General features: G+C 63.3%; 2 protein-coding genes across 2 annotated transcripts; one reads left to right on the forward strand and one right to left on the reverse strand.

Annotated features, from left to right (window-relative positions):
- The first annotated feature begins 250 nt into the window (after positions 1–250).
- Positions 251–12,672, forward strand: LOC122479767 (tyrosine-protein phosphatase non-receptor type 11-like). Its single transcript, XM_043573491.1, has 15 exons — positions 251–327; positions 5,992–6,114; positions 7,182–7,379; positions 8,004–8,190; positions 8,273–8,392; positions 8,602–8,715; positions 8,875–8,971; positions 9,230–9,309; positions 9,695–9,850; positions 10,070–10,201; positions 10,933–11,087; positions 11,192–11,259; positions 11,427–11,575; positions 11,683–11,774; positions 11,909–12,672. Exons 1-15 carry the CDS (start codon positions 314–316, stop codon positions 11,934–11,936), a joined length of 1,713 nt encoding a protein of 570 aa, XP_043429426.1. The 5' UTR covers positions 251–313; the 3' UTR covers positions 11,937–12,672.
- A 744-nt stretch (positions 12,673–13,416) lies between these two features.
- RNF223 (ring finger protein 223) lies at positions 13,417–16,302 on the reverse strand. The gene is made up of 2 exons (XM_043573494.1): positions 16,195–16,302; positions 13,417–14,742 (listed from the first exon to the last, which is right to left on the reverse strand). Exon 2 carries the CDS (start codon positions 14,731–14,733, stop codon positions 13,966–13,968), a length of 768 nt encoding a protein of 255 aa, XP_043429429.1. The 5' UTR covers positions 14,734–14,742; positions 16,195–16,302; the 3' UTR covers positions 13,417–13,965.
- Positions 16,303–16,689: the final 387 nt, after the last annotated feature.

Here is a 16,689-nt window from a genome sequence, read left to right on the forward strand (position 1 = left end):
GGCGGAGGCGGCTGGCCAGGCTGGGGGCCACTCGGGCCCCTGCCGCCCGGCTCCCTCGTCCTCCGAGCCCGGGACTCCCGCGTGAATCCCCTGGTTCTGAAGTTGGGCGCCGTCGAAAACTTTTGCTTTTATCCCAACTTCTCCCAAGCGCGGAGAGACGTGTGGGCGTGGCGCCTTTAAGGAAGCTCAGGGACTGGGCTCCGAGAGGGCGGGGCTCAGCGTGGGCGGGGCTCCTGGGGGCGGGGCCTTCTTGAAGAGGCCCGAGGGCGCGGCCGCCTGGACCCGCCAAGCGCCCGCCCAGCGTGGAGCAGACATGACCTCGCGCAGGTGAGCCAGGGCCGCTAGGTGGCTTGACGCCGCGACCCCTGGAGATGTGCTTCGGGTCCGACGGGCACCGACGGGTTAGCGGTGACATGTCCCCAGGCCTGACCTCCTGGCGCAGCCTCTCTCCACTGCCAGGCCCTTGAGGCTGGGCCTCACCCAGGCAAATGAAAGGACTCTTTCTTAATGGGAGGTGAGGGGCTGCGCCTGGGTGAAGGTCAGAGGTACCCTAACTCTAGGGAACAGAGGATGCCCTGCAGGTGGTGGGTAACAGTCGTTGGAGCCTAGAATGGGCGGCAGGTGTAGACCCTGCCCAGCTCCTGACTCTGTTTGGGCCATCGGAGCTGTTTTCTGCCAGGTGGGGGCTACCTCTTCCTTCCCCGGGCCTGAAACCCAGGGCAGTAGCACTGAGGGGTCCTGCAGGGTCTAGTTTCCCCTGCTCTAGACTCGGTCCCTTGACCCTGCCTCACTGTAAGGACCAGCTCCCCCTGGACAGGCTCGTCTTTGCTCTAGACCCTCCTGGGGCCGGGTTTAGGGGGCAACCTTCGCAGAAGGGATTCGAGAGCCTAAGCGGCCGCAGGTCAAGCCAGCTTCCTGCCTCCGTGGAGAGGGAAAATGGGAAATGTGACAGGAACTGGGCACTTCCTGCCCTTTCTGCTGGATCCCTGCTATCTGGATGTGTGCGCACACGCATGTGAGCTCAGACTCTAGCGTGCATGTGGATGTGAGTGGGGGGTCATACAGGTGTGAAACACATATCACTAGGGGCTGGATGAGGCCAGAGGTCACAGCAGGGGTCGTGCTAGGACGCTGCGTGACTCCCTAGATCAATGAGGGGCTGGACAAGGTCTGGGCTTCAGGGTCCAAGGGTATCTCTCTGCCTGAGCAAGATCCTTAGCCCAAGGCGGACGCCACTGCCTCCCCACAGCTCCCACCAGCAGTGCCTCAGTGATGAGGGTCCCGGGATCCCTATGAGGGATGTGGTTAGAAAGCAGCCAGGCACAGAGGCCTCCATCAAGGTCACAGGCTCAGGAGTAGTGGAAATCGGAACTTGTCAGCTCCAAAGCTCTGTGATAATAGCCCAAATTGAGGGAGGAGGAGGTTTTGAGGTCTGGTTGGAATGACCTCTCAGACTCACCTCAGCCTCACTCTTAATTGTTCTCCAGGCAAGTTCTGGTGCTCAGAGAAGGCCCCGTCTGTGTCACATGCCTGTGACCTTGCTCCAGCCTGGGAAAGCCCCGAGTAGGGCTCTGCCCGCCCTTGCCAACCCCTGTCTGCCCCACCCTGTGGCGACCATCTGGATTGTCACTCCTCTGGCCCCTGGGCCCCTTACACACCCCTGTCAGGCCTGGGCAGGTCTGACTAAAACCCATGTAAGATCTATCCCCCTGTGCCCAACTCCACCTCGTGTCCCCTTCCAGTCACCCTCTGGCTTGTGAGCCAATGGGCACCTCTGTCAGCTCGGCTCACTCAGGGGCCTCTAGTGCTGTGGGGCAGAACTGGGTGCAGGTACATTGGTACTGATGCCTGGGAGGGGGCTGGATCCTACAGTGGGGTGGGGGGCCTGCTACACCCCTCAGGCTTACCCTCTGTTCCAGGAGTTGGAGAAGAAGGTGCATCTCTGGTTAATTTAGTTCTATATAGACAGGGTGGACCTTGGTTCAGTTTCCTCTTGGACCAGAAGGGTCAGGGTCTGCAGATGGGGCGCTGGGAGCAGGGAGAAGGAGAAGGATTATTGGCTGTGCTCTGGGGTCCTGAGGCCTGCAATTCTAACCCAGAATCCTTCTCCACTGGCCTGTGTATTCCCCACCGTCACAACAGCATCTGCCCTGCAGGAGTGTCCAGCCGCTGTATCGTGTGTGTAGGCGTGTTGACGGGCTGTTCGTGTGCCTTCCAGGGTTCCAAGGTTGGAGCAAGGCCACACAGGGAGCCAGACCAGCCAGTGCCCTGTCTGGGTTCAGGCTGATCCGTTGGGTGACACGGGCGGTCCCTGGGCTCCAGAGCACTGACGGGGCTCAGCTGGGCTTGAGGAGTCCGAGCCATTAGACCTGTTAGGGGCCCAGTATGCCTTGCTCACCCTGCTTGCCCCCCTTCCCTGGGCCTGCAAGGACATGTCACCAGGGCAGAGCTGAGTCACTGACCCATCACAGAGCAGGGAGCGCTTTGGCACAGAGGTGACCCTGGGCCCTGGCACAGAGAGGGTATGGGACTCGGAGGTGGGGACCTGTAGCCTCCCCACCTCCCCCTCCCCCTCAGCCAGGGGCAGCAAGCCTCCTGGCCTCCCGGGCGTCAGCTCCACCTCGAGGCTTGGTTGGGGGGATGTGAGGCCCTGCCTCAGCCTGGGATTCTGGAGGGCGGTGGTGTGAGTGGCCGCAACCTCTCAGGACGCCCCACCCCTGGAGATTTCCACCTGATATACCCAGCGGCAGTTTGTGGGGAGGAGAGGGCAGTGGAAAGTATGACTGAGAGTCCCTGGAAGGACAACAAGGTACCCTGCACCCCTCTCTGTGGCTTTGACTCTGGGCCTCCGCCCTCCACCCCTGTCCCCACACTCTGGGCATTGCCCATCTTGGACTGGAATCTGAGGCTGCTGTGGCCAGGGGGAGGGGGCATCTGGGCACAGGATGTGGTTCGGCAGAGTAGGTGGCCCAGGGTGGAGGGGTGGTCGGAAGCTTTCTCCTGGGTTCGGGTCCCCCCCCCCGCCTCCACAGTATCTCATCACGGGTCCAGCGACAGCACAAAGCCATTGCCCTCTTCCTGGTGGCCTCGCCCACTCTCCTGTGATGGGCTCTGGAGGTCACCATGTGGCATCTCCTCTTCTAGGAGGCCTTCCCTGGCAGCCTCACCTGCTGGACCACTTGACCAAAAATTGCCCCCAGGTCTGGCTCCCCTACAAACCCATGTCAGGGAGAACTCAAAACGCTATGCTCAGAGTGTGCTCAGGAAGTGCCCGGACAGCGGTAACCCCCATTCCCCAGGGAGAGTGAAAACAGGAGAGTCGCTCAGGCTGGGTGGCCCCAGGCGGGCCACCTGAGCTCCCAGGCCTCTCTGAGCCAACACGTGGACCCTGGGGAGCCATCAAGGTCAGAACTGAGCCTGCCCTCAGTGAAGACAAGGCTGACACAAAAGTGTGGAGGTGCCCGTGGGCTGTTAACGGATGTCCTGTGTAGAGGGGAGGACAGCGGTGGGGCTGCAGTAAAACGCAGAGAAGGTGAGCCGTGCCCAGCAGGGGTGGTTGGTTCTGGGAGCGTTTGGAAGGTAGGACAAGAGGGCTCTGGGGAAGAGAGCACGGAGGGGCTGCGGGTTGGTGACCAGAGCTGTGAGGGGTGGCGGCTCCCTTCACTGAGTGAGGACCACGTAAAAGAACAGGGGCTTGTGGGCACGGCCAGGAGTTTTCGGTTTTGCACATGTTAAGACAGAAATGGTGCTACGCTTCCAAGTAGAGATGCCGAGGGGAGAAGTGCCTATGAGCCCAGGTGGGGCTGGAGGTGTAGAGGGCGCACGGGTGCGTAGGCACACGCAGGGCACAGGTGGGGAGCTCTGACATGGACGGGTCAAAGAGGAGGGCCCAGCAAGGGGTCCTGGCCAGGTGAGGCAGAAAACCAGGGGGGAGCGGAGAACATGTGTCTAGAAGGAGGCAGGGTGCCTGTGTCAGTCAGATGCTGCTGAGGACCGAGGCCCGACCACAGGTCCCCGAGCCCGATGGGCACCCTCAATGCTGAGGTCTCAGTAGGGCTGGAGGGCAAACAGGTCTGTGAGGACTCAGGCAAGGGCGGACGGTGGAGAGCAGCACCGAGCAAGGGAAGTATCTCCTACCACTGTCAATGGCCTCTGGAGCCACACGTGGCCCTCAGCAGTGAAATGTGGCCGTGTGACTGAGGAACCAGGTCTTGACTTTGCTGAATTCTCATTCATTTACATTCACATTTCAGCGGGCTGTAGGCTGCTGTGCTGGGCACGCCCATGCAAACTGTGCACACAGACAGCTCCTTGGAGGCGTCAGGACAGGCCCTGAAGGCAGGAGTGAAAGGAAGCCTGATGGGCGAGAAGAGCCCGGAGGAGAAGGGTCCTGCAGCTTTAGACACATGGTCTAATTTCCATTGTAGAAAAGCCTCCACGGGGCAGGCCCATCGTTGCTCCTATTGTTGGGTCAGATCTAAACCTGGGCCCGAAATTCCTGCCGTAACAGGGAAGCAAAAGCTATGAGGGCAAAGAACACAGCAGCTCTGACCCTGGACATGGGCTTATGCACAGCCCTGAGCGAGGGCCCTCCTGGCCTGTCCCCCACTTCATGGCAGAGGCTGCGAAGGAGGACAGTCCCGGGAGGCAGGGCGGGGGGCAGAGGCGGGGTCCCTCTCAGCCTACACTCCCCCCTCACCTCTAGTCCTTTACCAACACCTGCCTCAGTCTGTATCGGGCCCCACGGTTGGCAGAAGGAACACAGCTCCTGACCTGACCTGCAGCTGCCCAGGCCCTTCTCTCAAGTGAAGCCCATCCATCCACCCATGCCCCCACCATCCATTTACGTATTCATTCACTTCTTTTTTTTTTAATTTTTTAAAACGTTTTTGAGAGACCGAGCACGAGTGGGGGAGCGGCAGAGAGAGGGAGACACAGAATCCGAAACAGCCTCCAGGTTCTGAGCTGTCGGCACAGAGCCCGACGCAGGGCTCGAACTCATGAACCGAACCATGAGATCGTGACTTGAGCCGAAGTCAGACGCTCAACCGACCGAGCCACCCAGGCGCCCCACGTATTCATTCACTTCTTAATTCAAGTACAGTCACTAATACCCAGGCACTGTTTTCGCCCCTGGGATACAGCACTGCACAGAACCGTTTCTGCCCCTTGGAGCTTAAATCCTTAAGTGGGAGATAGACAGTAAACCAATAAATATATCATGTGTCAGAAGGTGACAAAAACTATGAAGAAAGATAAAGCAGAATAAAATAAAGGATGAGAAGTGAGAGGAGTCCTCAGCCATATGGATGTGGGCCAAGGGAGCAGAGAACAGCTAGTATAAAGGCCCTGTGGTCAATGACCTCACGTGAGTGAGGAGCTAGGGCTGGGAGAGGGGTCAGGGCGGAAGGTAGGCCTGAGCCTGTAGGCTGTGCTTTTGTTCTGGGGCGGGGGACAACGGTGGCTGGGAGGGCTGACTAAGCGACTAACACATTATGGCGCAGTTCCTGGGGCTGCGGCCGGTGCCCCTTGGGAGAAGGTGGTAGCCAACACCACACCGGAAAGGGTGGAGCGAACAGGGTCTGTCGATGGGCTCTGAGGGCAGGAAGGAAGCCCTGGGTGACACTGGAGCACCCGAGTGCCTTTGGCCTAGCTGGGATGCCCTGGCAAGGCCGGAGGGACCAGACACAGAGTTTGAGGCGAGGCTCCTAATGGTAGCTGTGTGCAGGTGCTGGAGGGTGTCTGTTCCACCCCGCCCCAGCTGCAGGGGTCTGCCCAGTTGTGTCCCTAGGACCCCATAGCCCCACCTCCTTCCACACAGGCCTCAGGCCCTGTGGTCATTACCCATGCGGGTTTCGCGCAGGGGGGCCAAAACAGGCACCATGGGTGGAGGTTGGATGTGGGCCGGGATTTTGGGGGGCGGGGGAGGGGGCCGGAGTGTTAGTGTCACCCCAGCTGTCTGGGATCACCAACTTGTGGTCCTCGTGCCAGGTGGTTTCACCCCAACATCAGTGGAGTTGAAGCAGAGAGGCTGCTCCTGTCCAGGGGCCAGCACGGGAGCTTCCTGGCAAGACCCAGCAAGAGCTGCCCAGGGGCCTTCACACTGTCTGTCAGGTGGGTGAAGGTGGGTGGGTGCTACGGCCAGATGTGAACGGGCCTGAGGCTCCAGGAGCCTCAGCCGTCTGAACACCCTCAGCTGGGGGACAGGTGGGGATCAGTCTCCCTCTCTTCCCAGAGGGGTGTTGGGCATCATCCTGGGCAGTAAGGATCCCTGCTGGGGGCTGGACATCCAAGAATCCGGGTCTTGTCGGGGGGTGGGAGCCAACGGTTTGGCAAGGGGTGGGTGGAAGTCTGGCATTCCTGACCAGATGGCTTCCGAGCAGGAGGGAGTCATTTAGAAGGGCCCGGTGAGGTAGAGAGTTGTCAGGACCTCCCTCCTGCCCTCCGAGGGGTCTGGCGTGCTGGACAGGGGCCTTGGTGGCCCTGATTATGATCCCGTGTCCTGGGGATACTCGCAAATGCTGCCCACAGGGGGTCTGGCTGGAGTCCATGAAAGGGCCACTGCGTAGGGAGGAGGAATGGGAAAGGGCTGCAACCAGCAGAGTGGTGATCAGGGCTGGGGGGGGGGGGCTTCCAGAGGCCTCTAGATCTTTCCAGTTTCTCTGCTAAAACTGAGGCAGCAGGCATCATGATGCCAGCCCTCAGGATGGACTTCCTCCACCTCGGAGAGACCGAGGTTCTCCCTCCAGGCGCTTCCCTGATAGCATCACATGCTGTGACCCTGGGGAAGCCATCTTGAGGGCCCTGTCCCCAGTCAGCTGGAGCCCCTAGGCAGGTGGTCTGGGGTGAGGCAGAGCCCCTTGCGGAGGGCTGCTTTAGCATCTGCCTCCAGGCCGAGGGAGAATCAGGCCTATGGTCTGCAAGCCCAGTCCTGACTGCACGGTGGGGAGGAGGCAGCGGGGGTGGGGTGTCCGCCCCCTATGGTGGGGCCCCCACCCTAGCTGGACACGGAGGGGCCTGTCCTTGGCTGTTCCTGATGGAGGAAGAGCACACAGGCAGAGATGCCAGGGCTGGAAAAGCTCAGGGACTGTTCTGAAAACTGAGGGCGGTGATGGGAAGAAGGGGGTTGTGGGGACAGACCCCCCCCCCCACAGCAGTGATTGGTACGCCCACCCTTCCAGGCGCCATGATGAGGTGACACACATCAAGATCCAAAACACGGGCGACTACTATGGCCTCTACGGAGGGGAGAAATTTGCGACGCTGGCCGAGCTGGTGCAGCACCACACAGGCCAGCACGGGGGGCTGCTCCGCGAGCGTAGCGGGGCCCCTGTCGAGCTCCGGCACCCACTGGGCTGCCGGGACCCCACATCTGAGCGGTGAGCGGCAGGCATCTGCATGTTTGTGAACGTGTGCGTGTCCGAGGGGCGCGGGGTGTGCTGGGCACGGCCCCCGGGCGTCCTCTGCCCTCCACGGCTCAGGCTCAGGCTTGGGCACAGCTGCAGCAAAGTTGAGGGAGTGTCCCCTGGGGTTCTGGGCACTCGCTGCAGGGGTGGGAGTGTACAGCAGGAGCCCTGTAGCCAGTCTTGTACCTTCCCTCTGGCTGGTGACTCACGTGGGCAGTTTTCTCCAGCCTCAGTTTCCCTGCCTGCCCTGCTGAGGCCTGAAGAGGCTGCATCTGCCAGGGAGGGGGCATGGAGCGGGTCTGGGAAGGTGGCCCTGCCCCTCCTTGCTGGGGACCAGGCTGCCACCTGGTGGCCACCCTGGGCCCCGCAGAGCCCACCTGTCTTGACTCCTGCCTTCTCCTGGGTAGGGTGAGAGTCAGAGAGCTGGGCAGGGCAGGTGTACTGCCGGGGCCCTTGAAGTCTGAGTGGGTCTGTCTGTCCCTGTGTCTGTGTCCTGGCTTGGAGCCTTCTGGCTGCAGGTGGGTCCGTGTCCCCTCACCTGGCCAGGCCATGGCCTCCAGTCTCACCTGCACCCCTTCCCACCTCCACCTGGGCCAGGTGGTACCATGGGCACCTGTCTGGACAGGAGGCCGAGCAGCTGCTGATGGAAAAAGGACGTCCGGGCACCTTCCTGGTGCGGGAGAGTCGGAGCAAACCCGGGGACTTCGTGCTGTCGGTGCTCACGCAGCCGCCGGACAAGGCAGACCGCCGGCCGCGGGTCACACACATCATGATCCGCTTCCAGGTGGGAGGTGGCAGCAGGGGTGAGGTAGGGGTGTGACTCTGGAGGCGGGCAGCGGCCGGGCCCCTCATCGCTGCCCCTACAGCCAGACGGCACGTATGACGTGGGAGGTGGGGAACGGTTCGACACCCTCGGAGACCTGGTGGAATGCTACAAGAAGAACCCCATGGTGGAGAAGTCGGGGGTCGTGGTGCACCTCAAGCAGGTACGCCCCAAGGCACATGACCCTTAGGATCCGGAGCGAGCTGCACCCCTGGGGTGGGAGGGCCCCAGGGGCAGTGGTGCCCAGGAAAAAGGATGCTAGCCAGTGCCGAGGGCAGGGTGGCCAATCTGGGGCCGGAGCAGCCGCCCCTGTGGGGCGCTGTGGGGTCTGCTGGACCCTGCTAAGCCTGGACACAGGCCTCTCCGTGCCAGCCCCTCAAGGCCACGAGGATCAATGCCGCAAGCATCGAGAGCCGAGTACAGGAGCTCACCAGAGCCACTGACGCCGGCGAGAAGGCCAAGCAGGGCTTCTGGGAGGAGTTTGAGGTGCCCGCCCCTCTCCCCACCGCCCGCTCTCCCACGGACTCCCGTCCTTTGGTGCTGGGGTGAGGGCCAGCAGAGGGGAGGTAGGTCAGTCACTGAAGGCTCTGGGGGAGGGTGGGGCAGTAGGCTGAAGCTTCTGCCCCCGCCCCCCCCCCCCCCCAGATGCTGCAGCAGCAGGAATGCCAGCTCCTGTATCCCCGGAAGGAGGGACAGCGGCTGGAGAACAAAGCCAAGAATCGCTACAAGAACATCCTTCCATGTGAGGGCCAGGGGCGGGGGCTTTGTTGGGGGCCAGAGCTCCATCCACTCCATGTGGGGCCCATCTGGCAAGGAGGGGCCCTGGGGAGGTTGAGGCCGGATGTCATTTCCCACCACCGGTGTGACTTTTTCCCTCTTGCACGTTCAGGGCTCCTTCCTCCCTCCTCCTGCTCACCATGGGGTCAGCGGGCAAGGAGGCAGGTGGGTCCATGCCCCCCCCCCCCCCCCGGAGACCCGAGCAGTATCTTCCCCTTCCCAGTTGATACCACCCGTGTCACCCTGCATGACGTGGACGACAGCGTGCCTGGAGCCAACTACATCAACGCCAACTACATCAGGGTGGGTGTGCGAGAGACAGGTGTGTGTGGCCGGCCGTGTGCGTAGTCTTGCATGGATCCGACAGACATCTTGAGCCACATGTGGACACACCAGTCACCCCATCCCCCTATTAGGAACCTGGAGCTCTTTCTGGCGGGCCCAGGAACGACCCATGGACCCTGACAGGACAGTAGACGTTGTTGGAGAGGGACTGTGGTGGTTTCCAAGGAGTCCTCAGAGTGGGCCGGACTAAATATTGGTCCTAAGCTCCTCCCTCACCTAGGGCAGGAGGGGCTGTGTGTGAGCCACCTGCTGCTACTTTGCACATCGTTTGCATAGACTTGCATCGTCCTCTGGCACTTTAAATCCTGGAAACTGCAGACACCTGGCCCCCATCCCCTTACAGAGTGATCCAGAAGAGAAGCCAGGCCATGGACAGGGCAAGGTATACATCGCTACCCAGGGCTGTCTGCAGACCACAGTGGCGGCCTTCTGGGCGATGGTGCACCAGGAGAACACACGTGTCATTGTCATGGCCACAAGGGAGGTGGAGCGAGGCCGGGTATGAGCTTGGGTTTGACAGCCCTGTCCCCACCACGTGTTCGTGTGGTGGCTGGCCCAGTCTCTCTTCTCCTGCAGCCTTTGGGAAGCTGGGGGGAGCAGCGGACGACTCTGGAAAGCCCCTGCGGATGCATGTGCATGCATGAGTCCCCACAGGGCACAGGGGCAAGGGCGCAGGTGGCCTTCCAGCACAGCTGATGCAATGCACCCTCCCTCCCAGAACAAATGTTTCCGATATTGGCCAGAGCTGCATGGCCGCCAAGAACATGGCCGTGTGTGTGTCTGCAACTTGGCTGAGTACCAGGCCCAGGGCTACTGTGTGCGGGAACTGCAGGTGTGGCGGCCAGATCGGGTGAGCCTAGAGGGCCACAAGATATGCAGGGCCAGGGTCACAGTGGTCAGGAAGTCCCCAGGTCTGCGCTGGGGGTGAGCCCTGTGCTGGGAGAGAAAACCCACCCACCCATGTGGCTCCATCCAAGCCCATTGGCCTTGGGGGTATTCATATCCCTCAACCCAGTGGGCACAGTCCTGGCCTGGGCTCTACTGGGCAGCATTCACAGGCAGGCCACAATCTCAACCTTAGGCCGCTGGTCCCAGGTCCCCGACTCCAGGGTGGCCTCACACCCACACCGCCTCGCCCTCCCCAGTCTTTCCCTGCGCCAACTGAGCAGGTTCAGTGCCCTTCATATGCCAGTGGTACCTATTTTCGTGTCAGGCACAGATCCCTTCCCATGGCCCACCCCGTCCCTTATGTCTAACCATCCCTTTGGTTCTTCCCAAATGGAGGTCGTTGTCCCTGAAACTTGCTCCCTCACCCCATCACACCCTCTTCCTTCCCCTAGGGGCCTGAGCCACCTGGGGCCATCTGAGGGCCCCCACGCCCTGAATTCCCTATTTCCCTCCCAAGCCTTTCTGCTCAGCCTTGACCCTGCTGGTCACTCCTTATGGCAATCCCCGCCTCCTCCCAGCTCATGCCCTGGGGGTGCGGAGGTCACAGCAGTGCCACTCTGACCCTGTGGCCCGGCCCCACCTGGGAACTGCTCATTCTGGCCTGGCTGGCACTCACCAGCCTGCCCTGCCCAGGGGGAGCCACCGCGCACAGTGAAGCACTACCAGTACTTCAGCTGGCCAGACCACGGGGTCCCGGCCGAGCCGGCCAGCGTCCTCGACTTCCTGGACCAAGTGAACAGGGCACAGAGCAGCATGCCAGGGGCCGGACCCATGGTGGTGCATTGCAGGTGCGATCGGGGATGGGGTGGGCGGGCAACGCAGGTGCAACCCGAGGCGGGGCCGCGGCCTTCTCCCCTAAACTCTTCCCAGGCCTCCTGGTCCGTCCCCACAGCGCCGGCATCGGACGCACTGGCACCATCATCGTGATTGACATCCTGGTGGACATCATCCGCAGGCAGGGTGAGCCGCGCGGCCCCCTCCCGCAGGCCAGCCCCTCCTATCTGGGCCCTCTCCTCCCGGCTACCCCGCCTCCCCGGCGCCGGCCCCGCCCCCCGTCTACCCCGCCGCACCCTCCCCCCCCCCCCCCCCCCCCCCCCCAGTTCCGCCCTGAGCGCGCTCGTGCCCAGGTCTGGACTGCGACATCGATGTGCCCAAGACGATCCAGCTGGTGCGACGGCAGCGCTCGGGGATGGTGCAGACCGAGGCGCAGTACAAGTTCGTGTACCTGGCGCTGCAGCGGTACATCCAGGACGAGCAGCTGCGTCTGCGCGAGCAGGTGGGGGCGGGGCCGGGCTGGGGCGGGGCCTGCGCCGACCGCGCCCTGGTGACCGGCGGGTGTCCCCCCACCCCACCCTCACCCCGACCCCCCCCCTCCCGCGCCAGCCGCCAGAAGAGCACGACCATCTGAACGCGGGCCTCGCGTCGGCAGACCCGGGCCGCAGCCCTGGGCCCGCGTCGTCCCGGGCACCGGCGGCGTGAGTGGGGCCGTCAGGGCGCGGGCCCGGGGCCCGGGGTGGGGGCGGGACGGCGTCGTCTCCGGGAGTGGGCAGGCCGTGGGGGGACGGGATCCCGCGCGCCTGCGCCGGCCGAACCCTCTCTCCGCCCGCAGGACCCCAGAGGGCCCCGGCGGCGTGTAGAGAACCTGCGGGGCCTCGGGCGGTGACGGTCTTCGCGTGCGCCGCCCCCCACCCCCACCCCCCAGGGCCTGGAGCCGCGGCTGGAGGCGGGAGCCAGCAAGACGCACTCCTCCAAAGACTGTGCTCAGCACTGTACAGCCCGGAGCTTGTCCCTGAGTGCTGGGGGAGGGGTCCCGGAACCCTCAGACCCTCCCTGGCCTGGGCCTGGATGCCTAGAAATGGGGAGGGGCAGTCGGGAGCCCCGAGTGCCCCTGCCCTTTCTGGGGCTCCCAGGTGAGGGAAGAGGGGGAAGCAGGGCTTCAGGGCGGTGGTTCGACGCTCACCGGGGGGCCACCAGTCACCACCCGCACAGCACAGTGACCAGTGCGACCCCACGTGTGAGTGTCGGCCTGTATGTGTGACGTGAGTCACCGACGAGCAAGTGGCCAGTCTGTGCTTGACGGGACTGTAGCCGTTGGCCTTGTGCCTAGCTCCCCTGTACCCCAACCACCCCCCTTCAGAGCTGGTCTTCAGCCCGACCCACAGCACAGGTTACATGTGGAAAACGCTTCATCAGGGAATGTGCGAGATGCCCGTGTGAGTGCGTGTGCGACATCACGTGCCTGGCGTGGGTCTCACGTGTGGACTGGTGTGTGTGACGGGTGTGATGTCGCCCGCATGTAGTCTGTGGCCACACCCTCCCATCTCGGAAGGCCCTGTGGCTTTGTGGGATCCTCAATAAAATGCCTCGTTCTCAGTTCTGCGTCTTCGTTGGGGTCTGGGGCCCAGCTTCTCGAGGGTCTCCCTGAGCACCCTCCCTATCCCAGGCCGGCCAGAAACCCCGCTGGTTGGAACAGGAAGTCCTGGGCTTTGGGGCGAGGGGTGAGGAGTCTGAGGCCTGGCGAGCCGGAACCAGCCTGGCCTCTCTTCACCGTGCAAACTGGCGGTGCGGGATTCCTGGGGCCGACAGCAGGAGCGGGTCCGGGCGGCCTCCCGCCCATCCCTCCAGCCAACGCACCTTGCGGCTTCACCAGCCAGGCCGGGCCCAGGGAGGGTCTGTGAGAGATCTTCAGGGACACACTGGGGGTCACTTCTGCTTCTGTACACCCTTAGGCCTTGGTTCCCAGGAGCTCAGTCCTGGGGTTCTACGACTTCTTGGGGTGCCACCTGCTGTGTCCATAGTGGGGGGGGTTCTGAACCATGCCAGGGCCCCGCCCCACTCTGGCCCAGCTGCTCCAGCCCCTCCCCATCTTCCTGGGGGAGCCTCAAAGTTCTAGGGGAAGGGCAGGACTGCGCCAACCTATCCACAGCCCAGGGAACAGGAGTTGGACACCCTAGAACCTGGGGTCTATCTGCCCTGGGGGCTGCTGGGAGTTCAATCCAATGGGGGTGTCCGCTTGGCTTAAAGCTCTCTGAGGCAGGGGCAGACCTGGCTCTTCTGGGAGGGAGAGGCTCGGTGGTGCAGGGAGGAGGGCTTACAGGGTGAGGACCCCTTACCAAATGTGGATACAAAATAATTTATTTAAAAATGTACAGTTTAGGAGAGGGGGGTGGGCACCGGGGGACCCGGCCTCTTGCTGCTGCCCTCTGTCCCCCTGGTCGCCACCCCCCCGCCCTCCCCGCTTCCCGCACAATGGAAGGGGCCAGCCCTGCCTGGAGAAGGGGCCATGGGTGAAATGTGAAAATAAAGATGGCGAGTCCCCTCCCTTCTCAGCCCAGGGCTCCCACTGCAGGCGGTTCACCGCGTAGAGGGAGGGACCTGACCAAGGCCGTCTCTCCTGGGCCCGGGTGTCCATCTGCACCCTGGGAAAGAGGAAGGTGGGCTCTGGGATCCGTGGGAGCCTGTGATTCTTGGAGGCTTCGGGGACCCTTTTATTCATGCCGTCGGGACCCAGCACCACAGAGTGCAAGGAAGGTGAGTCGAATGGGAAATGGGGTCCTCAGAGATGTTGGGGCTCCTCCAGGGGGCCAACTCCCAAGAGCTGCTGCACCTGTGACCCAGCGGGGGGCAAGGGACCCACGCGGGCAGCTGGGGCAGGCGTGGCTGACCCTAGTTGTCAGCCAGGGGCCCAGAAGAGAAAGCGGTGGCCGTGGCCGTGGCCGTGGCCGTGGCCGCGGAGGGCTGAGGAAGGCAGTGCAAGTTCCCAGTCTTGAGCGCGCACTGCACGGGCCAGAGCACCACACAGGAGAGCACCAGCAGCAGGGCTGTGACCAGCGCCACCCGCCTCCAGTTCCTGCAGCGGGCCCAGCAGCGGGCCAGGCGGCCCCGGTGGCGCGCGGGGTCTGGAGTGGGCGTGGGTGCGGCGGGCTGGGCAGGCTTGCTCAGGCCCACGTCCACACACACGAAGCCAGGCTCGGGAAGGCCCGGCGCGGCGGGCGGTGGGCGGCAACACAGCTTCGTGCCCTCCAGCCACACGGGCTCCTCCCGCCGCAGGTGCGCCGGCATCCTGGCCTGCAGCCGGCGGCTGGTGCGCAGCGCGGGGGCCCCGGCGGCAGGCACAGCCGTAGGCTGCCGGCAGAACGGGCAGGGCACGGCCTCGCTGCCGGGCTGGCCGGTTGGCTGGGCGGCCGCCAGCCGTGCCAGGCACTCCAGGCAGAAGACGTGTGTGCAGGAGAGCTCCTTCGGCGTCTTGAAGAGGTTGTCGTAGCCCGAGAAGCAGATGGAGCATTCCAGCGGGGAGGCCGCCTTCTCTGAGCTCGGGGTGCTGGGGGACCTGGGGCTGCTGGCTGAGCTGGGGGACCCGGGCACCGTGGCTGCAGGGCTGGTCCGACCGGGGGCCAGCATGGCCGTATGCCACGCCTGCTGGCCTGACGACATGCCTCCGAGCTGTGGGACGAACGGAGTGCGCTGTGAGTGACCACAGGCTGCCCCTTCCCTGCACAGTCTGCTGCTTTTCACCCTGTGTCTCTCTCACCCACACCGGCCCCAGAGATCTCTGCTAGGCTCACTCTAGAAAGGCCCCGTACCCAAGTCAAGGTCTTCCTGTTCAAGTTGTAATCCTGCCCTCCCCCACATGCCGAGTCAGGGGTGAGCATCTGCGGGTGGGGGTGCTCCAGGTCTGACCGGCCCACGGATGGCCTGGCCACGGAGTCCGTGCGCGCAAGGGCATCGTGCTGACTGCTTAGCGGACGCCACCTACGGGGCCTGTCCTACCTGGCTGTGCCATCTGAGCAGAAATAAAGTTGATGACAATGGCCCACAATCGTTACTATTGACATCTGGGCTCTGCCACACTGGGCCCAGGTCACGTGACACAAGAGCCGCGGTATAAAAAAGGTACCTTAGAGGGTGGAGTGACTCAGCCAGGGTCACCTGGCCAAGAGGTCGGCAGGGCCTGGGCTCTCGCTGGAAGAGTGTGACTCTGGGTCAGACGAAATGGGTTTGAACATGGATCCCGACACGGGGATCTGATTTGTTGGTACACATCCAGTTTTCGGGCAGGTGCGTGAGGGCAGGGTGCCAGGCCCAACTGGGTGAGAGTCCGGACTCGGTCTAGGCTCCAGGATGAGCTGGTAGGCTGTGGGAAGTCAAGCAGGGCCGGCTGCACAGGGGTGGGGGCCGGCGTCCTAAGGATGGTTCATTTCCCAGCCTTGCCCGAACCGGTAGGGCCAGCATGTCCGGCTGGTGACGAGGGCTTTCTGCTGGCCCTCGGGGCCTGGAAATGCACCTCAGCCCGGGAGCCAGAGGTGGAGGAGCCCCAGCCATCCTCCAGGATAACCCGGCCCCCTGCAGGGTCCCGTAGGCACACGGCCGCCACCCTCCTGACCCTCCTGACTCCCATTTCCACAGCAGACCGGGCCTCTGTTCACCGGGGAGGACTCAGGTGACCTGCCTGCTGCCCAGGGCCCTGCCTGGAGGAGGAAAGGCAAGGAGGACAGTGGACAGACCCCATGGAGTTCAGAAGGAATCCCCCCCGCCCCCAAACGTGACCCCTGACCCTGACTTGCTGGTTAATCCAGGTGGACCGGCGGAATGACTCTGTGGTGATGTGTCCTGAAGGTTTGGGTGTTGCTGCATGATGACCGTGACCACCGTGAATCATGGTGAGGTCACCGTGATGTCACGAGTGCTCCCAGCATTGCAACATGAAATGTCACCACATTTTGGGGGTGGCAGCAGCCTCGGCATGGTCTGGGAGGGGACCGCGGGCTAACCTCTTCCAGGCCAGCGTGCCCCCACATGATCAGTTCCTTGGCACTGAGGTCCCGGCCCTCCTCAGAGGCACCCCACCCTGAGCCTGTACCAGTGAGGGGTGAGTGCCAGCCGAGCTGGCCTTACCTGGTGGCCGGGGTTCAGCAAGGGCTGGGCATGATCCTCTTGGCCGGGCCACGGCCAGGCCCTGAGCCCTCCTGCCCAGCAGGGCCGGCCCGTGCTCCACCTGGCAGGCGTCCCCCTACGGAAGAGGCTGCCAGCAGCTGTCCTGGTGGCACCGGTCTGGCAAGCGTGCCCTCTTCTCTATCTCAGGCAGGTGGGGCTCGGGGGAGCGTGTGTGCTCTTCCAGATGCAGAGCACCGTCTGAGCAGGTGTGAGTTCTCTGGGTGTGGACTCCTGGCAGGTGTATTTATACACTCGAGGTCATGCAGGCCAGGGGCGTGGCCTGGGGCCTCCGGGATTGGCTGGCCTCCTGTCCTCACCCTGGCAGGCTGGGCAGCGGCGGGCAGGAAGTCAGAGGTGAGAGATCAGAGTCTGGGGTGAGGCTGGGGGTCAGCGTAGGCCTCCATGGTCGGGCCGGATGCCTGGGTAAAACCTCCCCCCGCAGCAGGCCCAGGGATA

The sequence above is a fragment of the Prionailurus bengalensis genome, chromosome C1 (assembly GCF_016509475.1).
Source record: "Prionailurus bengalensis isolate Pbe53 chromosome C1, Fcat_Pben_1.1_paternal_pri, whole genome shotgun sequence".
NCBI lineage: Eukaryota > Metazoa > Chordata > Mammalia > Carnivora > Felidae > Prionailurus > Prionailurus bengalensis.